The sequence below is a fragment of the Aotus nancymaae genome, unplaced genomic scaffold (assembly GCF_030222135.1).
Source record: "Aotus nancymaae isolate 86718 unplaced genomic scaffold, 86718_ANA_hifiasm-v0.15.2.pri h1tg000025l, whole genome shotgun sequence".
Classification (NCBI taxonomy): domain Eukaryota; kingdom Metazoa; phylum Chordata; class Mammalia; order Primates; family Aotidae; genus Aotus; species Aotus nancymaae.
The window spans coordinates 36,936,110-36,962,607 of NW_026988438.1; the positions used below are offsets into that span (position 1 = coordinate 36,936,110).

Here is a 26,498-nt window from a genome sequence, read left to right on the forward strand (position 1 = left end):
CTCAGAAATGCAAGATGCCCCTCTTTCCCCCAAAACTGCCATCTATTTATGGTCTTGGACATTGTTTTCAGACCTTAGATGCTTAGTAAAGGCAGAATCAGAAGGTGGGAGGTGGTTTAATAATGATTACCTTTGGGGTGCTGAGCCAGAGGATTGAAACCAAAAGCAACTTCCTGAGAGAGTCAGGAATTATAAATTAACTAGAGTCGATGAGTACAAGGACTTCCTGATTACAGACTCTAATTACATTCCCAGTGTGTTAATTTCAGAGCCTTGTGTTTGCTGTGTTAGGAGCAGAGCCAGAAGGTTCTCAAATTTGTGTCCTGGGGCTTCATGGGAAGCTGCAGTCACACTTTCTCTGCAGCTAGCACCAGGGGCTGGGGAGAAGCTGGGGGCCTACTTTGGGAGACGACGCCAGACAGACCTCACGACCCTGCTTCAGTGAAACAGAGAGGTAGGAGGTACAGAGCAGCTGAGCCAAAGGCCCAAGGGCTAAACTAGAGACAGAGATTGCTCACCCTTTCTGATGTGCCCGCGCTGGACCACCAGGCCCGGAACACCACACGTTTCAGGACTGGCATATAATTAATGTATAAGTGACTACATTTCTATAGTTTTGATACTGGGAAGCTTATCACTCTGACCTCTGCTTACTCCATGCATAATTTTATTATTCATCTGTGTTTCCTAAACTGTGGCCCCTCAAATCCACATGTACATCAAACACTGTCTTTGGACCAAATAAACAGGCCTCTTACAGCAAACAGGTGTAGATGGTATTGCAATTCAATAAAAATTTATTTAAAAGTATGGCTTAGTTTCAAGTAGCTCTTTGTCATGCATGTACTGAATGACAAATTTTTTTTTTTTTTTTTTTTTTTTGAGACAGGATCTCTCTTTGTTACCCAGGCTGGAGGGCAATGGCATGATCATAGCTCACTATAACTTCTAACTTCTGGGCTCAAGCGATTCTCCTACCTCAGCTTTCTGAGTAGCTGGGACTACAGGCATACGCTACCATGCCTAGCTAATTTTTAAACCTTTTTGTAGAGACAGAGTCTTGCTATGTTGCCTAGGCTGGTCTCAAACTCCTGGCCACAAGGAATCCTCCTGCCTTGGCCTCCCAAAGCCCTGGGATTACAGGCACCATGCCCAGCTCAATAATACATTTAAAGAGCCATACATTTTAAAACCAAAGTTCATTATAACTAAAATGTTGGAATCACTTCTCACCCTACAGCCTCAGTTTATCCTTCCCATCATCATAAGGCGGCTCATTCCACTGCTGGGCAGCTGTAGCTGTTAGTGAATTTCCCTGCTTCATGTAAACTTAATCCTTTTTCCTGGATTTCCACAGTTTTTGTACTGGTTCTGCCCTCCGGAGACCTTGCAGAGGGAAGCGCCAGGATTAAAATGACCTCTCTTAAAATCTAATATGTTATAAATACCATGGATTTGTATATTTATATTTTTTAAATTATTTTGTCCCCCACTTTGTAAATCTCCTCATTGGAAGGGGGACAAAATCCTTTTAAAGAGAAGACAAACAGGGACTTTTTATTTTATAAACCTAGGAGCAAGGTACTCGGTCTCTGTGTGGGTTTGTAAGGGCAGGGAGTGCAGCCTGGAGCGGGCGCAGAGGCCTGCGATGAGCTCAACTGTTGGCTTCTCAGGCAGCACCGAGCCTGTGGTTTGTGAGCATCCCAGAGCACTCACTGCTTGCAGCCTCTCCCATAGGAGGCTCCCATGTGACAAGGCGCCTCCTCCACCATTTCTCCAGGCTATCTGTGGAACCAGAATGCAGGCTGTGACTCCCATCCCTTGCAGCATTGTTCCTCAGCTTTCACACTCGTTGTCTGTTCTGAAACTGGGCCTCTAAACACTCACATTGGCCCCCTGGATTACTCGGCCCTGTCAAAGAGCCAGACCATTGTTCTTCCCACAGCCTCAGAAATTGGTGGGGACCCACGGGCCTATCAGCCTCACTTGCACTCCCCTCTCTTCACCCTGATGTCGGCAAATGGGCTTTGCAGGTTGTGGGTCACCCCGTATAGAAATGTGATTCACTCTCCCCAGAAGCCTCACAAGGTTCAAGCGAATGAACATTCTGCACCAGGCACTGCGGTAAGGCCAGAGAGAGAAAGGTGAGTAAAACATAGTCTCAGCTGGGCGCAGTGGCTCACACCTGTAATCTCAGCACTTTGGGAGGCTGAGGTGGGTGGTTTGAGGTCAGGAGTTCGAGACCAGCCCGGCCCACATGATAAAACCCCATCTCTACTAAAAACACAAAAAATTAGCCAGGCGTGATGGCGAGTGCCTGTAATTTCAGCTACTAAGGAGGTTGAGGTGGGAGAATTGCTTGAACCCGGGAGGCAGAGGTGGCAGTGAGCCAAGATCGCACCACTGCACTCCAGCCTGGGCAACAGGAGCAAAACTCCATCTCAAAAAACAAAAACAAAAACAAAACCTATAGTCTCTGCCCCCAGGGAGCACCCAGAGAGTAGGAGAGAAAATGATTCGAGTAAACGTCATCAATACCGGGTAGCCGTGTTGGAAAGAGGAGCGCCCACACGCTGTGGTGCGCAGCAGCAATTCTCCCCCAGAGCTGGAGGAGTCTCCGCAGGGCGGTGCTATTTGAACAGATCTGAGTCTTGAGGCAGAGGTAAGGAGAGTGGACTACAGGGCCCCACATTAGCCAACTTCAGGGGGCCCCTTTCACAAAGGACTCGGGGGAAATGGAAACCCCTAAAGGGATGCAACTTAGAGGTGCTGTAGGGTAATGTTCCAGGCCAAGGGAATATCACAGTGACAGTATCAACCCCAGGGGAACTCCATGGGTTTTAACTTCCACATCTTCCTCAGCCTGTGAAGTGTTCTGTCCCCAGAGCTGAACTGTGGTATTAAATATTGATTCAGCCAGGTGCAGTGGCTCACGCCTGTAATCCCAACACTCTGAGAGGCCGAGGCGGGTGGATCACCTGAGGTTGGGAGTTCAAGACCAGCATGACCAACATGGAGAAATCCCATCTCTACTAAAATTACAAAAATTAGCCTGGTGTGGTGATGCATGTCTATAATCCCAGCTACTCAGGAGGCTAAGGCAGGACAATCGCTTGAACCCAAGAGGCAGAGGTTGTGGTGAGCCGAGATCATGCCATTGCACTCCAGCCTGGGCAACAAGAGCAAAACTCTGTCTCAATAAATAAATAAATAAATAAATATTGATTCAGAGGTGTGACACAGCCTCACTCCCCACTATGTCGTAAGACAAGACCTTGGGTGGTTTTCTTTCTGCCAAAACCTGATTTCTAAAGGACCTCCGATCTATTTTGATCAGCTCTGCTGACAATCCAGCACAACTTCTTCTTTTCTTTTTCTTAACCGAGTTGTATGAGGTTCCTCCATTTTGGAATTATTGCTGAGATTTGAGTCTGTGAATAGCAGGTGAGGAGAACCTCTGGCTGCTGAACTCTGGAGGGCTGGGTGAAAGAAACAAAGCCTGCCTCCCTGGGTTAGACCCCTCCTTTCCAGAGCTTGTGGTTTGGAGGCGAGTGCCTTAAAAGAACCCTTCCACCACAGTAGGGAGCCCCGAAGGCTGGGAGGGCAGGCGAGAGTGACCAATTCCACCTAGGGAGGTGAGGGGACACCTCACAGAGCAGGTCAAGCTAGAACTTTGGCCTTGGCCATTACCACTCCAAACCTTTTGGTCACACTTAAGGAAAGCATCTAACAATAGACATTCATTCCCATGGTTGCAGCCAATCAATTCTCCTCTCTGCCTGATGGCTTCACAGATCCAAGCTGCAAAGAAATTCTGAGAAGTGTAACTGATGAGTTTAGGAACACTACAGGCTGATCCATTCAGCCTTATTAAAATATCAAGTGGGCTGTGTGTGGTGGCTCACGCCTATAATTCCAGCACTTTGGGAGGCCAAGATGGGCGGATCACCTGAGGTCAGGAGTTTGAGACCAGCCTGACCAACATGGAGAAATCCCATCTTTAATTAAAAAAAAAATACAAAATTAGCCGGGCATAGTGGCACATGCCTGTAACCCCAGCTACTCAGGAGGCTGAGGCAAGAGAATCGCCTGAACTCAGGAGGCAGATTGTGGTGAGCCAAGATTATGTCATTGCACTTCAGCTTGGGCAACAAGAGCGAAACTCCGTCTCAGTAAATACATATATATATATATATAATCAAGAGGCTGCCTTAGCTCCCTGGGGAAAGATGTGCACCTGAGTCCTAATGAGGTGTGAGTGGCTTCCAAAGACACTCCATTTCTGTTGGGCTCTGTTATTTGGTGCTTACAGCTGCTACTGTCAGGAACAAGGTGACAATATGAGAAGTACAGCTCCCTTATACCATGGAAAAAAAAAAACATCTTAAAATAGATTAAAGACTTAAAAGTAACACCTGAAACTGTAAAATCGATAGAAGAAAAGCTAGTGGAAAAGCTCTACAACAAGGTATCCAATCTTTTGGCTTCTTTGGGCCACATTGGAAGAATTCTCTTGGGCCACGCATACAATACACTAACACCAATGAGAGCTGATGCGAAAAAAAGAAGAAAAAAAAAGGAATTGCAAAAAAAAAAAAAGAAATCTTTTTTTTTTTTTTTTTTAAAGACAGACTCTTGCTCTGTTGCCCAGGCTGGAGTGCAGTGGCATGATCTTGCCCCTACGAACTAGCTGGGACTACAGGTGCATGCTACCACACCTGGCTAACTTTTGTGTTTTTAGTAGAGACAGGGTTTCACCATGTTAGCCAGGCTGGTCTCAAACTCCTGACCTCAGGTGATTCGCCTACCTCTGCCTCCCAAAGTGCCTGAGCCACCCGTGCCTGGTCTAAAAAATTTCAAAATGTTTTAAGAATGTTTTTGAATTTGTGTTGACCCTAATTCAGGCAGTCCTGGACCACATGTGGCCTGCAGGTCACAGGTTGGACAAGCTTGCTCTACATCATTGATCTAGTCAGGGATTTTTTTTTTTTTGGCTATGACAGTGAATGCTCAAACAACAAAAGCAAAGACAGGCAAATGGGATTTCATAAAACTAAAATGCTTTTGTATGATAAAATAAACAATGAAGTAAAAAGATACTCCACAGACTAAGAAAAATAATTGCAAACCATATATCTGGTAAATATTTTAGATATTAACCCCTAAGGAACTCAAGCAACTCAACAGCAAGAAAACCTGATTTTTAAAATGGGCAAAGGACCTGAACAGATGTTTCACAAAAGGACATACAAATGGCCAGCAAGCTCATGGAAAAAATCGCTCAACATCACTAATCATTAGGGAAATGCAAATTAAGACTACAACAATCGGGGGGAAAATGACAGGAACACTATGTCAATCAGGAAATTAAAAAAAACACAACTACACCATGAGACAACTCCTCACACTGTTAGAATGGCTAATATAAAAAAGATGAAAGTTGGCAAGGATGTGGAGGAAAGCTATATGTTCTCTTTAGAGTTTGGAAATAATGTGTCATGATCTAGTTAAGACTCAGATAGTCTTGGGAGGGGCGGCACATTGCAAAAATGTTACAGCAGCAACCACTTTTTTAACATCTTCGCATTGCGCCCCACTAAGAGACTGCTGTGAATGAGACCTCCAAAGGTTTTGTGAACCAGAGTGGCCTGCATTCATTGTAAGACATTTGATTCAAGGTCATCCTATTTTTAAAAATTTCCAATTGAGAAGAATTCTAAGCCAGTGTTTTCTTTCAAGGACAACTTCCTTCCTCAAGTTTTCTTTCTGTCTAGAGTCTGTGTTCCCTGAAATGTTCAGGCTCTAGGCCATACAGGTAATGATGGTAGGAAAACAATCCAGAAAATACATGTTCATCTGACTAAAAAGTCAATGCAGAGGCTTTTGCCTTCCTAGAATACAAACAAGAGTTGCACTCTGCATTGTTTTGCCTTTGTTTTCACACTGGTTCTGCTCTTCTCTGCTAGGTTACCACATCAAAAGCGGATGCTCCAGTAGCAACAGAGTTTAAACATGGGGCTCTTGAGCCATGCTTGTCTGAGAGTTCCCTACCCACTGATTACAAGATCTGCTTCTGCAGAAGCTGCGATGGGTTTGGGTGTTTTAGCTAGAACAGCTATTCTATGAGCAGTAGTAGATCAGATAAGAAAATCCTAGCTAAAGATCTAAAGTTTGGCTGGACATGGTGGCCAACGCCTGTAATCCCAGCACTTTGGGCCCCAAAGGGCTTCAGGATCACCTGAGGTCAGGAGTTCGAGACCAACCTGGTCAATATGGTGAAACCCCATCTCTAATAAAAATACAAAAATTAGCCGGGCATGGTGGTGGGCGCCTGTAGTCCCAGCTACTTGGGAGGCTGAGGCAGGAGAATCGCTTGAACCTGGGAGGCGCAGGTTGCAGTGAGCCGAGACTGCACCACAGCACTCCAGCCTGGGTGCCGGAGTGAGACTCCATCTCCAAAAAAAAGATTTTAAGTTTGTATTTGTGGCCTTTAAATAGCAGTTAATCAGCAAATTGCCTTGGAGCCACCATTTAATGAATATGGAACTGAATTCTATGGCTTCAAAGGGTTTTCTGTGCCAGAAAGAGACTGACTAGGTAGGTACTCTAGGAATACCCGGACTTTGAATTCACTGAGCTTACCATGTGGAGGAAGAAAAAGACACAAACATGTGAAGTAGTAGAAAAATAAGAAGGGATTTAAATAACAGTGTACACCACAGTAGAATGATGCCTTGTTGGCCACTGAAAAACATAACTCCTAATTCTTTGACACTTTTGCCCATTGAGGGGTGGGGTCTGTGTCTCCTCTCTTTACACCTGAATGGACTTGTAAGTGTTCCCACCAATAAAACATGGCTTGAGTGACACTACATGGCATCCGAGGCTAGATTTGGAAAGACTGTGCAGCTGCAGCCTCAACCTCCCAGGCTCAGGCCATCCTCCTACCTCAGCCTCCCTGGTAGCTGGCACTGCAGGTGGGTACCACCATGCCTGACTACTTTTTAAAAATTTTTTGTAGAGCTGGGGTTTCACCATGTTGCCCAGGCTGGTCTCAAACTCCTGGGCTCAAGTGATTCACCCCCCTCAGCCTCCCATAGCGTTGAGATTACAGGCATGAGCCACCACGCCCAACCCCACTTCTTTCTCTCTAGTCATCCCTCTGGGCACACTCCCTCTCAGAACACAACTATCAAGTGAGAAGAACAATATGAGAGGCCACATGGATGCTGTGGTCAATAGTCCCAGGTGAGCCCAGCCTTTGATTCATCCCAGTCCAGGTCCCAGACACATGAATGAAGAAGCTTCTGGATAATTCTAGCCCCCAGCTTTTTGAGTTTTCTCAGCTGAGGCCTCAGACATTGTGGAGGAGAAATAGGACATCCCTGTTGTGCGCTGTCCAAATCCCCCACCCACAGAAGCTGTGAGCATAATAAAGCAGCGTTCACACCACTAAGTTGGGGATGTTATACAGCCATAGTCACTGGGATCCACCAAAAAAAACAAAACCTGTTCCAATCATGGGCAAAAAATTAGAGATTCCAGCACAAAGCAAGTATTCAATAGGCATTTTGTTGAAAGCAGGAAAAAACACTATGTGCCAAGTGGGGGGGAGGAGCATGGAAAGGGGCATCGTATGCAGGGCATGATCCCTAGCACAGGGCCCCAGACCTTTGTTGGAACACCAGTCTCCTCCTGCTCCAGGTACATTACAACGTAAGTTAGGATCTAGGGCAAAACTTAAATCCTCATATGAGCGAAGGCACTTAGTATTTACAGCAAACGTGCTTCCCAACCATCATTGCAAACAGCTGTGGTGGCCACACGGAAGAGTTTGGATTTTCCCCATAGGTGATGGGGGACCACTGAAGGCTTTTTTTTTGTTTTTTTGAGACAGAGTCTCTCTCTGCCACCCAGGCTGGAATGCAGTGGCGTGATCATTGACTCACTGAAACCTCTGCCTCCAGGGCTCAAGCAATTCTCCTGCCTCAGGCTCCCGAGTAGCTGGGATTATAGGCATCCACCACCACGCCCGGTTAATTTTTGTATTTTTAGTAGAGATGGGGTTTCACCATGTTGGCCAGGCTGGTCTTGAACTCCTGACCTCAGGTGATCCACCTGCCCTCAGCCTCCCAAAGTGCTGGGATTACTGGCATGAGTCACTGCGCCCAGCCTGAAGGCTTCTTAATAGTGGCTTGACAATTCCAAAGTTACCTTTTAAAAGACAGCTTTGGCAGGACACGGTGACTCACACCTGTAATCCCAGCACTGGGAGGCAGAGGTGAGTGGATCACTTTAGGTCAGGAGTTTGAGAACAGCCTGGCTAACATGGTGAAACCCCATCTGCACTAAAAAACACAAAAGAGTAGCCAGGCATGGTAGTGCACACCTGTAGTTCCAGCTACCTGGGAGGGTTGAGACAGGAGAATAGCTTGAATACAGGAAGCGGAGGTTGCAGTGAGCTGAAATTGTGCCACTGCACTCCAGCCTGGGCGACAGAGTGAGACTCTGTCACAAAAAACAAAACAAACAAACAAACAAAAAGATGGCCTCGAAGCCTGGTGCAGTGGCTCACGCCTATAATTCTAGCACTTTGGGAGGCCGAGGCAGGTGGATTACCTGAGCTCAGGAGTTAGAGACCAGCCTGGGCAACATGGCAAAACCCCATCTCTACTAAAAATAAATAAAATAAAAATTAGCCGGGTGTGGTGGTGCGTGCCTGTGGTCCCAGCTACTGGGGAGGCTGAGGCAGGAAATCACTTGAACTTGGGAGGCGAAGGTTGCAGTAAACCGAGATCATGCCACTACACTCCAGTCTGGGTGAGGGGTGGGGAGGGGTGGGGGAAGAGAAAGGGAGAGAGAAAGAGAGAGTTGGGAAAACCATTTAGAGGACATTACTTTTACTGGATCGAAGGTCTTGACTGTGAATGGTCCAGGTTCTTGGTGTCTTGAAGAAAGAATTGAACAAAACGCACAAATAAAGCTACAAAAGACAAAACGAAGTAATGAAAGCACAGACTTACTGAAGCAAAAGTACAATTCGCAGAGCTGAAGCGGGCTAAAACAAGCGGCTCAAGAGTCCCCATTACGCTGTTCTTCAAGGGTTTTTATTAAGCTAAGCTAAAAGTATTTGGTAACACCCCTAGTTGCCCATTAGAGGCCTCTGATTGGGTGAAGGATTGGCCCGTGACTAATCAGAGGCTAAAGTGGAGATTCGTCCCGCGGTTAATCAGAGGCTGAAGTGGAAACTTCTGTCTCATCACAGGAGCGAGGATATGGCCTGTGTTCTGCCTAATCTTGCCTAGAAATGGCTGCACCTGCTGTTCTTTTGCTTATGCCCTAACCCTTGGTTACCCTAATTCCCTGGCCTCCTGCCTCATTACTGTATAATCCACATCTGTACTGATAGGCTTATGGAAGAATGCTGTAGAGAAAAGAAAAGAGATTTTGTTAAGAAAAACACAACATACAAGGACTTATTACTTAAAGGTCTCATGAAAGAGTTCATCATTTAAGACAGAGGTGTCCAATCTTTTGACTGTCTTGGGCCACACATAAAATGCACTGACATTAATGATAGCTGATGAATTAAAAACAAATCGCAAATAAAACTCAAATGTTTTAAGAAAGTTTCCGAATTTGTGTTGGGCTGCATTCAAAGCTGTCCTGGTCACATGCAGCCCACGGGCCACAGATTAGACAAGGTTAATTTAAGAGCATTTTTAATGCAGTCCTGAGGGGATGAAATGGTGTTGGTGAACGTATTTGCGCTGTTCTCTTCAATAACCTTCTGAGTTGCTTAGGGAATACTCAGTTGGCTCGGAGAAGACTCTGAGTTGCTGGGAGTGGAATCAAAATGTCACTGGCTTTTGAACCAGGTGTCCCCTCAGGACATGTTTGATATCTGAGGGGCCCAGGACCAGTGGGTGAGCAGCTATTTTCATACAGCATTAAAATGAAAGAAGGCAGTGGCTGGGAGCTTTGAAACAGCTCACCTGCTGAAGCAGCCTTCTGTTGCCAAAGCAAAATTTGCTGCCATAGTCCTCTGAGCTACCTCTTGTTAGGAGCTTCCAGGGTTGTAGAAGTCCAGTCTTCTCATTTTAGAGAAGAAGCCAAGTAAATTTTCAGAGTCAGCCACCAACAGACAGTGTGAATCCAACCAGAAATAACGTTATTAAGTTGGAGAGTAGATTTTGCAGGAAAAGGCCAAGAAGCTCTAGACAGTCTTGAATGGAATTGTTCTTTCTTTCTTTTTTTTTTTTTTTAAAAGAGTCTCACTCTGTTGTGTGATCTCAGTTCTCTACAACTTCTGCCTCCCAGGTTCAAATGATTCTCCTGCCTTAGTCTCCTGAGTAGCTGGGACTACAGGTGTGTGCCACCACGCCAGGCTAATTTTCGTATTTTTAGTACAGATGGGGTTTCACTATGTTGGCCAGGTTGATCTCGAACTCCTTGACCTCAGGTGATCCACTCGCCTAGGCTGTCCAAAGTGCTGGGATTACAAGCATGAGCACTGTGCTAGGCCTTGAATGGAACTGTTTAAATTTTATTCCTATTAGGTTGTTCAGACTGCTCCCAAGGAATGAAAAGATAGTCATTAACTTGTTCTTTTAAAAATTTATTAAAAATTCGGCCCAGTGAATTTTTATTTTATTTTACTTATTTTATCCTTTAGAAATAAAATGTTACAGGCCGGGCGTGGTGGCTCACGCCTGTAATCCCCGCACTTTGGGAGGCTGAGGCAGGCAGATCAGGAGGTCAGGAGTTTGAGACCAGTCTGGCCAACATGGTGAAACCCCGTCTCTACTAAAGATACAAAAAATTAGCCAGGCATGGTGGCACATGCCTGTAATTCCAGTTACTTGAGAGGCTGAGGCAAGAGAATCACTTGAACCTGGAAGGTGGAGGTTGCAGTGAACTATCTCGCCATTGCGGTCCAGCCTGGGAGATAGGGCGAGACTCTGTCTCAAAAAAAGAAATAAATAAAATGTTACAGAGGCCAGGTGCGGTGGGTCATGCCTGTAATCCCTTTGGGAGGCCGAGGTGGGTGGATCAGTTAAGAGTTTGAGACCAGCCTGACCAACATGGTGAAACTCTGTCACTACTAAAAATACAAAAATTAGCTGAGTGTCATGTCAGGCACCTGTAATCCCAGCTGCACTGGAGGCTGAGGCATGAGAATCACTTGAACCTGGGAGGAGGAGGTTGCAGTGAGCTGAGATTGTGTCACTGCACTCCAGCCTGGGTGACATAGATTTCTCCAAAAAAGAAAAGAAAGAAAGAAAATGTTACAGATTCAGCTGAAGCCCCTCACATCCCTCCTTCATTCTATGCCTCTCTCTATCATCAGAGATAACCACTACTCTGATTTTTTTTTTTTTTTTTTGAGATGAGGTCTCATTCTGTCCCCAAGACTGGGGTGCAGTGGTATAAACACTGCTCACTGCAGCCTTGACCTCCTGGGCTCAAATGATCCTTCCCACCTCAGCCTCCCAATGCCACAGGCACACGCCACCACACCCGGCTAATTTTTGTATTTTTTGTAGAGATGGGGTTTCGCCATGTTGCCCAAGCTGGGCTCAAATTCCTGGGCTCCAGTGTTGCGCCCACATAGCTTCTCAAAGTGTTCGGGTTACAGGCATGAGCCACCGCACCCGGCCACTGCTGTGACTCTGATGTGTGCCATCCCTGCATTTTTCTATTCTTTAACTTCACATGTACGCATAAACAATTTATGATACTGTTTTAAGTATTTCAAAGTTTTACCTAAATATGATCTTAACGTACCAATGGCTGATTGTTGGCATGTCTTTGTTTTCCTCATTTGCATTTCCCTAATTCCTAGTGTTGAGCATCTTTTCATATGTTCACAGGCATTGGATTTCCTCTTTTGTAAACTGTTCACTAACCTTTGCCAGTTTTCTCTTTGGTTGTTGTCTTTATTTTAAAAGTTTTTAGAGGTTCTTTTATTCCGCATAAAAAGTAAGACTGGAAAACTACTAAAGAATACATACAGCATGTAGGTAAAGTATAGAGAAGAACAATACGAGCCTACCAGTCAATCTAATGAAACACAACAATGCTGTTGAAGCTCCCCACCCCGCCCAGTGCTGCCCCCACACCACCCCATTCTTCCTCTCCAGGGACAGCCACTATGTTGAATTTTTTTTTTTTTTTAAGATGGGGTTTCACCATGATGGCCAGGTTGGTCTTGAACTCCTGACCTCAGGTGATCCACCCACCTCGCCCTCCCAAAGTGCTGGGATTACAGGCGTGAGCTTCATATACTTTTAAATGATGACATAATCAGATATATCAATCTTTTTCTTTATGGTTGGTGCTTTTGGAGATGTATGAAATTCTCCATCACTTGCTTCCTTGTGTTATGATTCTCCTATTTATATTAGCTTGAGAGGATTCTTAGAATTTTTTTTCTTCAGAAGGTCTTTTATGACATCCCTAAATGTCAATTCATTAGCAATGTGCACTTAGCTTACTATGGCACATAATACAACATTTGTCATCACTTCAGAATAGTGAATGTGACATCAGATTGAGGATAAGAGATCAAAGTGATCTATTATGAAAATTGGCCTGGTGCAGTGGCTTATCCCTGTAATCCCAGCAATTTGGGAGACCAAAGTGGGTGGATCACTTGAGCCTGGGAGTTCAAGACCAGCCTGGGCAATGTGGTGAAACCCTATCTCTTAAAAAAAAAATTAAAAAATAAATTGAAAGAAAATTACATCTTGCATAATTGAAATTCTCTGAATAATTCTTGTTTTCCCAATTCAGTTCAAAGTGGAGTCCAGCATGCTGTAGAACACAGATGAGCAAACTCATTCTGTAAAGAGCCAGATAGTAAATCTTTTTAGGCCTTGCAGGCCATGCAGTCTCTGTCACACTACTCAGCTCTGCTGTTGCAATGCAAAAGCCGTGGCTGACAATATGTAATGAATAACCATGGCTGTGGCTGTGTTCCAATAAAACTTCATTTATGGACACTGAAATTTGAATTTTATGTCATTTTTATGTGTCACAAAACAGTATCCTTTTGATTTTTTTCCAAACCATTAAAAAATATAAAAAATATATTTAGCTTGTATACCATACAAAAATAGGAAGAGGGCTGGCTTTGGCTGGTAAACTGCAGTTTGCCAACCCCTGATTTAGAATATAATTCTACTGACATCTCTATAAGGAAATTGGGTAATATTATTCTCCCCATTTTGCACAGTAGAACATTAGAACCTGGAGAGACTTTAGAGTTCATCCAGTTTAATTTGCCTCTCCATCTTCTCCTTGCCTCCAATTTGCAGATGAGGAGGCTGCAGTGGAGAAAAGGGAGAATGACTGGCTTCAGGTCGCCCAGCTAAGATGTCTTTTTTTTTTTTTTTTTTAAGACGGGGTTTCAACATCTTGGCCAGGCTGGTCTTGAACTCCTGACCTTGTGATCCATCCACCTCAGCCTCCCAGTATGCTGGGATTACAGGTGTGAACCACTGTGCCCGGTGCTAAGATGTCTTGGTGTGGTTCAGGTCTCTCAATTTAAGTCCTATTTATCTTCCTCTACTCAATTCCAAAAATCAAATTTCAAAACCATATCCACAGCTACAAAATCCTTCTGCCACATTCTCATCAGTGGCTAATCTTTTTTTTTTTTTGGCTCTAAAGGAATTTATTTTAATAAACAATTTAGCCGGGCACGGTGGCTCACACCTGTAATCCCAACACTTTGGGAGGCCAACGCAGGTGGATCACTTGAGGTCAGGAGTTCTAGACCAGCCTGGCCAACATGGTGAAACCCTGTCTCTGCTAAAAATACAAAATATCTGGGCATGGTGGCCGGCGTCTGTAATCCCAGCTACTCAGGAGGCAAAGGCAGGAGAACTGATTGAACCCAGGAGGTGGATGTTTCGGTGAGCCGAGATCATGCCACTGCACTCCAGCCTGGGTGACAGAGTGAGACCCTGTCTTAAAAACAAAATAAAACAAAACAACAAATCTGTACAATGCAATTAATAATGGCAATTACATTGTAAACTGGAGAAACATTTTGATTAATGAGATGACATGATATTTGTGAGAAAATTAAACAGAATGAAAACTGCTTAAGTACTAAAATACCATTAAGGCACCCAAATTCCAAAATGCCTGTAGGAGAGCTCCAAAGAAAATGTATTCCAGATTTCAAGGACAATAGGAATGGCCGTTCAGTTCTAAGCAGCAGAGGAACTGTCCCTGCAGATTAAGCTGAGGCCAGTGGGGTTGACTAAGATGGGGGCCTCCAGGTCAGAGCTTAGCTCTCTCCCTGCAGTGGCACTTGTGCAGTGACATGTTGCATTAGTCTGGAGTCCAAGTTCCATGAGAGCAGAATTTTTGTCTCTCTTGTCACTATTGAGTCCTCTCCTTGACCAGAGCCTGGGACATACTGGTGTCCAGTAAATGATAGTTGAATGATCGAAATCAGTCTGCAAGGGGTGATTCCTGGGAGCTGAACTCTGATATTTATTTTTTATTTTTTTCTGAGACAAGGTCTCACTCTGTCACCCAGGCTGGAGTGCAATGGTGCACTCTCAGCTCACTGCAACCTCTACCTCTTGTGTTCAAGTGATTCTCCTGCCTCCGCCTCCTGAGTAGCTGGGATCACAGGTGCCTGCCACCATGCCTGGATAATTTTTGTATATTTAGTAAAGATGGGGTTTCAGCATGTTGGCCAGGCTGGTCTCGAACTCCTGACCTCAGGTGATCTGCCCACCTTGGCCTCCCAAAGTGCTGGGATTACAGGTGTGAAGCACCGTGCCCGGCCTGAACTCTGATTTTTAAAGGTACCTATATTGGCAGCTTTGGAACCATTCTTTGAAAAAACCTTAAAGGATTTTCCCCCATAAAAGCCCCATCAGAATGTGGTCACCATCACCCCTGGATGACCATCTTCTCCTCTGTCCTTACACTGTCACTTGGATTTGAAGTTGCTATATATTCTGGATGTAATGAATGCATTGAATGTATTGCACTCTAAACTATTAAACAATTCAAAACTCAATGAGGGCCACCAATGTTGGTTTATAAATGAGTCAGAAGTCTTTAAAATGCAGACATTTAGAAAAAGCCCCAAGAATAAGAAATTTCCAGAATAATTTATTACCTACACATTTCAATTTTTTTTGTAAGTTCTAACTCTCGACAAACATTAATCAAGTCATCCCACTATCCTTTAGGTTCTCTCATTTCACAAATTGTGATTCAGCACAAGTTAAATGACTTGTTGCTGTGGTCATAGGGAGAATATAAATCTAAATAATTCACTATTTTAGCCCTCTCTCCTGCCAGTTGTTAGATTGAAACCGAGGGAGGTTTGATAAAGATTTTGAGCTGCTTCCCGGCCAAATAGTGACTGTGTATTTGCTGCTCTCTGCTACCCCCTGTTGATAAGGAAAGGGAAGAGCGGATTTCAAGACCAAATTGCTCAATGTTAGTTTCTTCCAACCAGCTGTAGCAGGATTATCTGGAAACTTGTTAGAAAGCCTTACAGGGCCCCACCCCAGAAAAGTGAATTAGAAACTCTGGGGGTGGGCCCAGCAATATGTGTTTTAACCTGACTTCAGGAGATTCTGCTGCAATTTGAAATTACTTTTCTGCTTTAGGTCTTGGCCTCCTAGTCATTAAAAAGATGATACAGCCTCTCCACACTGATTCCATCCTCAGGCCTCACATGGAGCACACACTACTATGCTGTAAACAGACTGCTTACACATCCACTCATTCGGGAAGATGGATGTGCTGCAGCCCTGTGAAGTAGTGAAGGAGGGCCTACATACCCACTTTACAGATGAGGAGACTGAGAAAGGAGAGGCTCAGGAAGGGGCAAACAACTTACCCAGAGTTACTCAGACTTCAGTGGCAGGGCTGGATTCACATCAAGTCTTCTGTCTTTATCTCCATGCCGAGAGCTTCTGTGGTCACTCCACAGCAGGGTGGTTCTACATTCAGGGCCAAATGATAATTTTTTTTTTTTTTTTTGAGATGGAGTCTCCTTCTGTCTCCCAGGCTGGAGTACAGTGGTGCGATCTTGGCTCACTGCAATCTCTGCTTCCCGGATTCAAGCAATTCTCATGCCTCAGCCTCCTGAGTAGCGGGATTACAGGTGTGCGCCACCATACCTGGCTAATTTTTGTATTTTTAGTAGAGATGGGGTTTTGCTGTGTTGATCAGGCTGGTCTTAAACTCCTAAGCTCAGGTGATCCACCTGCCTTGGCCTCCCAAAGTGCTGGGATTACAGGCAGCAGCCACCACACCCACCATGGGCCAGATAATTCTTTGTTGTGGTGGTTGTCTTGTAGGTTGTAGGATGCTGGGCAACATTACTGACATCTAATCACAGGGATGCCAGTTGTACCCCACCCTAGTCGTGACAACCACAAATGTCTCCAAACATTGCCAAATGTCCCTTAGGGGGCAAAGTCACCCCTGGTTGAGAACCATGGCCATACAGTCATCATGTAAATGGGGAGAAATCTCACAATTCTTGTTCTGCAAATTTTACACTCTTTAGAAGCAATTTTAGAACAAATAGCTTTATTTTTTTGGCCTCTATGTCATCCAGGAAATGAAGGACCTAGACCGAATGTTAACAATACCTTTACCATCCCTTAAGAAAATTAACAATAATTCTATAATATCATCTGGTATCCAGTGTGTACTCAAGTTTCCCCAGTTGTTCCATAAATATCTTTCATCGCTGTTTTTTCCCCAAGCTAGGATCCACTGTAGATTCTCAAGTTGCATTTGGTTGCTATGTCTATTTTGTCTCTATTAGTGTAAAACAAACTATGCCCCATGGGCCAAATCTGTCCCACCACCTGTTTTTGTAAATACATTTTTGCTGAAACACAGCCAGGCTCTTTTATTTACGCAATGTCTATGGCTGTTTTCACGCTACAATGAGAGAGTGGAATAGTTACGACAAAGACTGTATGGCCCATAAAGCCTAAGAGATTTAAGACCCAGCTCTTCATGGAAAAGTTTACTAAACTGTGACCTAGAATTCCACCCCCGTCTTTAGTTTTAAGATGATACTGATTGCTCAGTCCAGGACAATTGCTTCTAGAAAATCTCTTATTTTAGATTGATCTGAATATATATATTTATACATTAAATTTTTATTTGAAATTTCACTTATGATGTGATTGTGTATATACATAAATATGTGAAAGATTGTGTGTGTGTGTGTGTGTGGATATATATATATATATTTCTTTTTGAGACAGAGTCCGGCTTTGTTGCCTAGGCTAGAGTTTAGTGGCACCATCTTGGCTCACTGCAGCCTTGACATCCTGGGCTCAACTGATCCTCCCACCTCAGCCTCCTGAGTAGCTGGGACTATAGGCATGTACCATCAGGCCTGGCTAATTTTTGTATTTTTTGTAGAGATGAGTTTCATCACGTTGCTCAGGCTGGTCTCTGACTGCTGAGCTTAAGCCATCTGCCTGCCTCAGCCTTCCAAATTGCTGGGATTACAGGTGTGAGCCACTGCACTCGGCCCTGTATATATATATTTTTAGGTAAAAAATATTTATGAGATTATCAATGATTTATGAGATATTGTTAAACAAATTTTTACTTGTCAAAAACTATAAATGAAATTGAGGCTGGGATTCACTCCTGTAATCCCAGCACTCTGGGATGCTAAGGCAGAAGGATCCTTTGAGGTCAGGAGTCTGAGACCAGTTTCGACAATATAGGGAGACAGGGAGACCCTCATCTAAAAAAAAGAAACAACTGTAAGTGAAATTGAAAAGCAAACGATGAATCAGAAAAATAATTACAATACCAAGGTTTTGTCTCTTCCCACACTTTATTTTTCAGAAAGAAGAGGAAAAGAATGTCATGTCTAATGTATAGTAGATGGTTTTAGTTACAAACAGAGGAGAAATCCTTACTGATCAAGTTGCCATGAAAAACCAGCGACCTTATCCTTTGGAAAATCATAATGTACGATTTCAAATATGTGCACCGACTGTACAAAAATTCGGAAATATACACAAGAGTGTCACTCCTCTAAGTGCAGGAACCATGTACCTAGCATCATACCTGGTATATAAAAAGCACTAAATGTCCATGGAATGAATGAATGAATGAATAAATATCATTCCTTCACTCAGCTGAGCAAAGCAGGTTGTCACCAAAATACTCCCACCCATTTGTGAGAGTAGTATTTTTTCTGAGTCTAACAAGCATGTACATAATACCAAAGGCTTGGCCCTGTTAACTGTTCCGTCAGGAGCTCATGCATGTTTACTGAAGTGGGTTCAGTTAGCTTGGAACGTGATCTTTGAAACTGGACTACGTTGGTTTTATGCATATGGTTACATGGAAAGCTGCAAGTACCCTGCCTCTCCTTGCTTAACCTGGGTCAGGCTCTAATTGACAGTAGCTTCTCTCCTTACTCTTGGGACACACTGTGTCTATCCTACTGGTTACCTAAGGCTTTATAAGTGAAACAAAAAATAATGAAAGGAAGCTTGCTAAGTTGCTTTTATCGGTTTCACAGCATGGCTGAAGCCGCCTGCAGTATAATCCCTCTCCCTATCTCTAAAATGTCATTTAACCTATAAAAAAATTCAACTTCCCCAAACCATAATATCTATTTTACAATAATCTTTAGGAAAAAAAGGTTAATAGCCACTCTGGCATATCTCACATTAAAGACACTGAAAAGTGAGGTTCAGAAACAAGGTCGAAATTTAAGAAACTCCTTTAAATTCTTGGTTTTTGAGTAGTGGATCCTTTTCCTGGCTTCCCCGGAAGAACACGGCCTTTGCACGGTTGAAAAAGACGCTCAGGCCTTTGCTTCTGACCACATTCCCAGGACTATTTTCTATTGGTTTGTATTCCTTGTGTTTCCTGGAAACAATCCATTGGTTAGTTATTTTTAAAAGACCTTCAGTTGAAATACATTACTTTATACAATCTTCTTCATGCCCGGTTTAAAAGGATTCATTCCATTTAACATGACTGACAGTTTGCAAGACACTGGTGTCTTATGAAAGTACATTGATTTACTCTCCTTCATGCAAGAAATGTGCCTGCTTACTATAATTTGAGATTATCATATTAAAATTAAGTTGACATACTTTTGTAAAGTTACTGACATCTGGTAGCATTTGTAGGATTAAAAACAAACCACAGCAAGATTAACAGGCCAGTTTGGTATTCTTCGTTCAATGGAAGATTTTCCTCCCTCACACATAATGTTTAAAAGCAAAAAAGGGAAAAATGGCCCATTACACAGAGATATTTTCACTTTTGACAATACACTATAGTGATAGAAAGCGTAGGAACCAAAAACTTACTTGTACACCAAGAGGGAGATCACAGTGACAAATACGGCCAAGCAGCCAACAGAGATGAGGGCACTATTTGCCATCCTTACGGGGGAAGCTGGGTCTTAAAACAGAAGCAAGAGCATATTAGTTATGTCTTCCACCTAGAGGACATGCCGCTTATGATGCCATTAAATAAATGAGGAAGGGAGCCATCACAGAAGATGCATGGCTCCCTCTGGACTTTCAGTAATCTTTTCTATTAAATAATACATAGTCTTTGGGTCAGCTTATCTTCTATTTAGAGAATGAGTCAGCATGTCTGGAACACTGTGGTAAGGGCTTGGGGTAGCGATGTCATGTCCTGGAGACACCTGCTCAGGTCTTGGGTGACCCAGCAACGCCACTGTGGGGAAGGGCTCCCGTGATCAGGTGGCTGTGCCTCCAGCTTTCTCTCTCACCACCTGCCTTCCAGTGGTGCTAAAAATCCTAGGAGTGGATACTCCCCATGCTCCTTCAGACCTCCATGTCCCCTGACAGGAGTGCCCTCCCCCTGGCTCATGCCTGTAATCCCAGCACTATGGGAGGCCGAGGCAGGAGGAACGTTTGAGTCCAGGAGTTCAATACCAGCCTGGGCAACACAGTGAGACACCATCTCTACAGAAAATTAGCCTGGCATGGTGGCGCATGCCTGTGGTGCCAGCTACTCAGGAGGCTGAAGTGGGAAGATTGCCTGAGCCTAGGAGTTTGAGGCTGCAATGAGCCATGAATGCCCTACTGCACTCCATCCTGGGCAACAGAGTGAGACTCTGCTTCAAAAAAAATCACCAACTCTAAACTTTTCCTTGTAATATCTGTCACTGTTCACAGGATCAGGGACTGGTTCCTACTCTATCTAGAACTGTATCTTGTGCCTAGAAGTGTGCAGAGCATGGAATAGATGGTCAGGGATATTCGTTGAAAGAATTGCAGGTGCTTCATGAATACCCATGGAATTGATACATAAAAGTCACTTCAGCTAAAAGTCTATAGGTTTGCCTTTGAAGAATGATTTATTTCTGAAATTTTGCCTTTGAAACCCAAGCTATTAAGCTACAATCCCCATTGAATTAAAAACCTTCCTTCTGGCCAGGCGTGGTGGCTCACACCTATAATCCCAGCGCTTTGGGAGGCTGAGGCGGGTGGATCATGAGGTCAGGAGATCAAGATCATCCTGGTCAACAAGGTGAAACCCTGTCTCTACTAAAAATACAAAAAATTAGCTGGGCATGGTGGTGCACGCCTGTAGTCCCAGCTACTTGGGAGGCTGAGGCAGGAGAACTGCTTGAACCCAGGCGGCGGAGGTTGTGGTAAGCCAAGATCGTGCCACTGCATTCTCTCTCTCTCTCTGTCTGTCTCAGCCTCCCCTTGCTAAGTTTTGTATTTTTAGTAGTGACAGGGTTTCACCATGTTGGCCAGGCTGGTCTGGAACTCCTGACCTCAAGTGATCCGCCCCTGCTTCAGCCTCCTGAAGTGCTAGGATTACAGGCATGAGCCACCACACCTGGCTGGAAATACATGTTTTTGTTTGTTTGTTTTTGTGGCCAGAAATACATGTTTTAGAACATTTTACCTTATGAGATAGGCTTCAAGTCCAAAGGAGTTATAAGTCAATTAGCTATTAGATTGTACCTGACAATACTCAAATTAAGGAGTGAAGTGAGTACTTTAATGCAGGGGTCCCCAACCCCTGACCGTGGGCCAGTACCAGTACGGGGTCCTCCACCTGTTAGGAACCAGGCTGCACAGCAGGAGGTGAGCAGCCAACCACTGAGCATTACTGCCTGAGCTCCACCTCCTCCCAGCTCAGTGGCAGCATTAGATTCTTACCAGAGTGCAAACCCTATTGTGAACTGCACATACGAGGGATCTAGGCTGCACGCTCCTTATGAGAATCTAACTAATGCCTGATGATCTGAGGTGGAACAGTTTCATCCCGAAACCATCTCCCTGCCATCCCCATTCCATGGAAAAACTATCTTCCACGAAACAGGTCCCTAGTGTCAGAAAGGTTGGGGACCACCACTGTCAGTGTACACAACTTAACCTTTCCCTTTCATCCTACTATGTAGCCCTTCTTCTAAGCCACAAGTAATATCTTACAACAAAGTTGATTATTGTGACATTCAGCTAGGGCCATTAGGGTACAGCCCTAACTTAGGAGTTGGGGGAAGTTGGATGTCACCAGTAAATGCAGATTTCTAAATGAAATTCCTTTGCCTTCTTCGTTAACATTGTACCTTTCCGAGCATTAGGAGGGCAAAGAGTAGTTTTTCTGGTGAAGATGTGACGAATAATAAGTTGCTTTGTTACTGTGTCTTGTAATGCTTGGTGGAATTTGGGAAGGGAAAGAGAGGATACATGATAAGTTTATATTGTGTCTCATTTCTCTTCCGGGCTTCATATTTTTGCATAGGTGGATTTTCATGAAAATGTGGTATCAGCCTCTCCTTTGCTGTTGTTTCACTGGAGAACATTGTTACTGTTTGATATTGGCCTTTACACTTTCTCCTTGAAATAAAAATCTGCTCAAGCATGCAGTGATCATATCCGTTGTTACTGGTCCATGGTCACAGCTCAGTTTTTTTTTCACCAAAAGGCTTTTCTTTGGCCACTAGTTCATTGGATGTCTTATCACTTCGCTAAGTAGATTTGCTGTTGGATTATAATGGCAGTTCTCAAATCCTGATTAGTAAGAGTTCAATGAATTTTGCACTGAAATAAAATTAAACATTGACAACAAAGACCTAAATAGCTTTAGCATTGGATACACACTTTACCTGCAATATGAAATGCTCAGATGGCCATAAAACAAACCTCACCTCTGTCAGGAACAGAAATCAGGGTGCTCGTGAGAGCCAGGCTTGTGTCATCCCCCAGGGTGAGGTTCACACAGTATGTCCCAGACCCATTGAAGGCTCGTCTCACAGTCAGCAGACACGTCTCATCCACGTCCACAGCATCGCAGACTGTGTTCTGGGTGACCTCGCAGGTAGGGTCAGAAATGACAGTACAGACCTCAGTGGGAAGGCTGCCACAGGGGAGGTGGGCGAGGGCGCACAGGGCACAGAGACGGGGAGAGAGGAAGGTCAGATCCATTTTACAAGGGGAAAGTCATTACAATTCTATGAAATTGAATTCTGCCTCATTGTTACTCAAACTATAAGATGCCAAATTGTTAGTCTTACCATTTACTCTTAAGCAAGCCTGTGTGCTGACCTATACCATCCTCTGCATCTTCAGGAAAGCGAGGCCCTGGGGTGGAGGAGAAAAATAAGATCTCCCCCAGGAGAAGGGGCTTATGGAAACCACAAGAAGCCAAGGTCACTCTCTCTACATTCCTTCTACATCCCTTGAATGTTCGAAGATGCAGATAGCGTGGGTGTTCCAGCAGACATATTATTAAATGCCACAGCCGGCCCTGCCTAGGTTCCTGTACAAGTGTAACAGAAACAGCAGCAGCTGTTTTTGCAGGACTTACTATGTGCCAGACACTGAGTTTTATTATCAATTTATCTTTCCTCAGAGATCCTTGTTCTGAGGGAGTTTTAGATATATGACATGATCTTGCTTATTCCCCTCAATAGCTTTTTTTTTTTTTTTTGAGATGGAGTTTTGCTCTTGTTGCCCAAGCTGGAGTGCAATGGCACAATCTCGGCTCACTGCAACTTCCACCTCCCAGGTTCAAGGGATTCTCCTGTCTCAGCCTCCTGAGTAGCTGTGGTTACAGGCACCCGCCACCACTCCTGGCTAATTTTTGTATTTTTAGTAGAGACGAGGTTTCACCATGTTGGCCAGGCTAGTCTTGAACTCCTGACCTCAGGAGTTCAAGACTAGCAGGAGTGTAATCCACCTGCCTCAACCTCCTAACGTGCTGGGATTATAGCCTCCCAAAGTACTGGGATTACAGGTGTGAGCCACGACACCTGGCCCCTCTTAATAGCTTTTTAAAGAAAGTAACATTATCCCAGTTTAACAGATGACAAACCAGCTCAGGGAGAGAGATTAATGAGTTCAAGTCACACAAGCTGCCAGGAGTGGAGCTGGGAATTGAACAGAAGAGGTTTGATTCATCTATCCTTGATGCTAGGCTACCTGCCATTGCTGTCCTAACCACTATCTTACTCCTGGGCAGCCTTCTTGGATGGAGAGACCAGGCTCTGATGTTGGGCTGGTGGGGCGGGGCCTGGAATGGGGGACAGTCCATCTTCTCACCAGCCGGGCCTCCCGCAGCAGCTTCACTCCCTGGGTCAGCTCTCACTCTATTTTCTACCACCCTCACCCTCATTCTGGTCCTCTCCCCAAGGTGGAGAGCTTCTTAGCTCTTCTTTCCTACCAAATAAGGCCACATCTTCACACCACCTCATTCTCTTGATTACTTTATGTATTCACACACACATATATTTTAATTAGGTAATATATACATATATCCATTAACTAAATATACATTAACAAATTAAATCATTTGTTAATGTACATTTAATCGATATATTTATATATTCATTCATTTATATTTAGTTTATGACATACAGTCATGACCAAATCATAGGAAACCAAATTACGTAACGCATTGGAAAGAGCTTCGTAAATTCTAAGAGAGAGGATTATCAGGCATTGGTAATAATGTTAGCACAGACAACTTCCTGGGAGCTTAACAGCGCTCCCATGAGCCGCACTCTTCTGGCTACCAGCCTTCCACCAGTAGGCAAGTTTTGTGATCACTGGGGGCCTCATTTGCCTCATCTGTAAAATGGGGAGGCTCATAGGATTATCATGAGGATTCAATATGATAAGAGGTGTAAGGTGTTAAGAATATAGTAAGTTCCCTGTGTACCAAAAGAAAAAGAAAAAGAAAAAAAAGAATGTAGTAAGTGTTCAGTTATCATAATTATTGTTCAACTTGATTGTTAAAGGTTTCTTAAAATCTCAACTGTAGCAAAACACGTCTGTGCTTGATAGCACCTCCTAGGGCCCTTCCTGTCTAGGGTTACCAGTAAATAGGAATTCAAATCAACTTAAAAGGGGTAACTGGTGGTCAGTGCCTTTGTTCAGACTTGGGGACCTCACTTGACCCATGCCTCTGCTGGAGATAATGTACTCACCTCCCTTGGCAGGTCACGACAAAGTCTATTAGGGAGTTGTCAGGCAGCGGCACCCGCATCAGGATGTCTGTCATCTTGATGATGTTAACCTCTAAGATTCCCTCTGACAAAATAACCCCCAGAGAAAAACACATCAAAATACAACAGAAATCAAACCAAGCTAAACAATCACTCTCCTGTAGACTGAATGTTTGGATACCCCCAAAACAAGGAGATAGTATTAGGAGCCAGGGCCTGTGGGAGGAGGTTGGATTATGAGGGTGAAGCCTTCATGAGTGGGATTAATGCCCTGATGAAGGAGACCCCAGAGAGCCTTTCGCCTCTTCCACTGCATGAGGACACAGAAGACTGCCATCTGCCATCTGTGAACCAGGAAGTGGCAGTCACCAGACAGAGAATGTGCTAGTGCCTTGACCTGGGACTTCTCAGCCTCTAGAACTATGAGAAATTCCTGCTGTTTGTTTATAAGCCACCCAGTCTATGGAATTCTGTTATAAGCCTGAATGGACTAAGGTAAAGCTCTTAATACATCAGAAAGTAAAAACATTAAAAAAGGAAGACAGCCGCCGGGCGCGGTGGCTCACGCCTGTAATCCCAGCACTTTGGGAAGCCGAGGCGGGTGGATCACGAGGTCAAGAGATCGAGACCATCCTGCTCAGCATGGTGAAAGCCCGTCTCTACTAAAAATACAAAAAATTAGCTGGGCACAGTGGTGCGTGCCTGTAATCCCAGCTACTCAGGAGGCTGAGGCAGGAGAATTGCCTGAACCCAGGAGGCGGAGGTTGCAGTAAGCCAAGATCCCCCCATTGCACTCCAGCCTGGGTAACAAGAGCGAAACTCTGTCTCAAAAAAAAAAGGAAGACAGCCTTCTTGCCATACAGAAACACATCACATCCGGGAGTCTACCCCCATAGCTTAGGATACGTATCCATGCAGCATTTTCAAAGTCAAACTGAACTGTTTTTCAATCCAACCTAGATTTTTGTTCCTAGAGCCTGTGTGTGCATCAGAAAGTAGCACTCCATCTTGGAAAGTGTTTCGGGAAAGGGTAATCCTGGGTGGATGCAGCCCCAGGCTCAGGCTTTGGCCAGCTTCTTGGGTGGCTCGGACTCAGGGGACACCGTTTGGGCTTCCACCTCCATCCTCACTCCCAGAACCAGTGAGCACAGGTTGGGCTTCAGTTCCCATCTGTCTTCTCTGTTGGATGCCTTAGGGCTGTGCCCACATGTACAGCCATGTGCGAGGGCTTGCTCTTTCCCCTCTTCACATACAAGTGTGACTTTGTGAAAATTAACTAGGGGAAGACAGTAGAAGTTGTGAGAATGTGATGCTAGCCTTCCTTTACCCTACATACCCATTCAGATGGTTCGGCTGCAGAGATGGGATACAGGCCCAGGCCTGGCTCATTAGTATGTGGCCTTCACAGAAGTCTCATTTCCACCAGGATGTGGAAGGAAGGCCGGGGAGGCAGGTGGGAATCTAGAAATGAGTAGTGTTTTTGCTCTTGCATGTGTGGTGTCACCTTAGACAAGGAGAGGGGCTCCCTACCACCTACCTCCACCCCTTCAGAGTTAGCAAAGAGAACAGGTAACCCTAGGTAGAGTCTAGCAACCTTTCTCACCAGTCCTTGTCTTCAGCCTTACCTACAATTGTGATGGTGGCGTGAAAGTGACCATATCTGTTAACCTGGCAGTCTTCATCAGGAATCTTACTCAGCTCTAGGGGGTTGTCACCAGCAGATCTTGGGGTGTTTGAGTCATAAGATTTCAGAGTAGTTGCTAGAATGTAAAAGATATACATGATAGAATAAAAAAATCTAAACATTTGTCATTTTCTCTTTAGAAAAATATCAGGAATACTATACTATGAAATTGCTATAGAAATTTGAACTAAATGTGTCATAATTCACACAGATGTGAGAGCTATAAGGTATTATAATTGCTAAATTATGTAAGTAAGCATAATCCCACATTTTGTGTTAACACAAGAAGTAAATAAAAGGTTGAAGCTGTATTAAAATGTGTGATACAAC

General features: G+C 44.3%; 1 protein-coding gene across 1 annotated transcript in view; it reads right to left on the minus strand.

The window, feature by feature from the left end:
- Window positions 1–17,838: 17,838 nt before the first annotated feature.
- GPNMB (glycoprotein nmb) overlaps window positions 17,839–26,498 on the minus strand; it is a 29,546-nt gene continuing 20,886 nt past the window's right edge. The window contains exons 7-11 of the mRNA XM_064380544.1: window positions 26,110–26,244; window positions 24,467–24,569; window positions 22,187–22,395; window positions 19,356–19,449; window positions 17,839–18,906 (exon numbers count right to left, since the gene is read on the minus strand). Coding sequence (XP_064236614.1) covers window positions 18,747–18,906; window positions 19,356–19,449; window positions 22,187–22,395; window positions 24,467–24,569; window positions 26,110–26,244 — 701 coding nt within the window. The 3' untranslated portion in view covers window positions 17,839–18,746. The remainder of the gene's footprint in view (window positions 18,907–19,355; window positions 19,450–22,186; window positions 22,396–24,466; window positions 24,570–26,109; window positions 26,245–26,498) is intronic.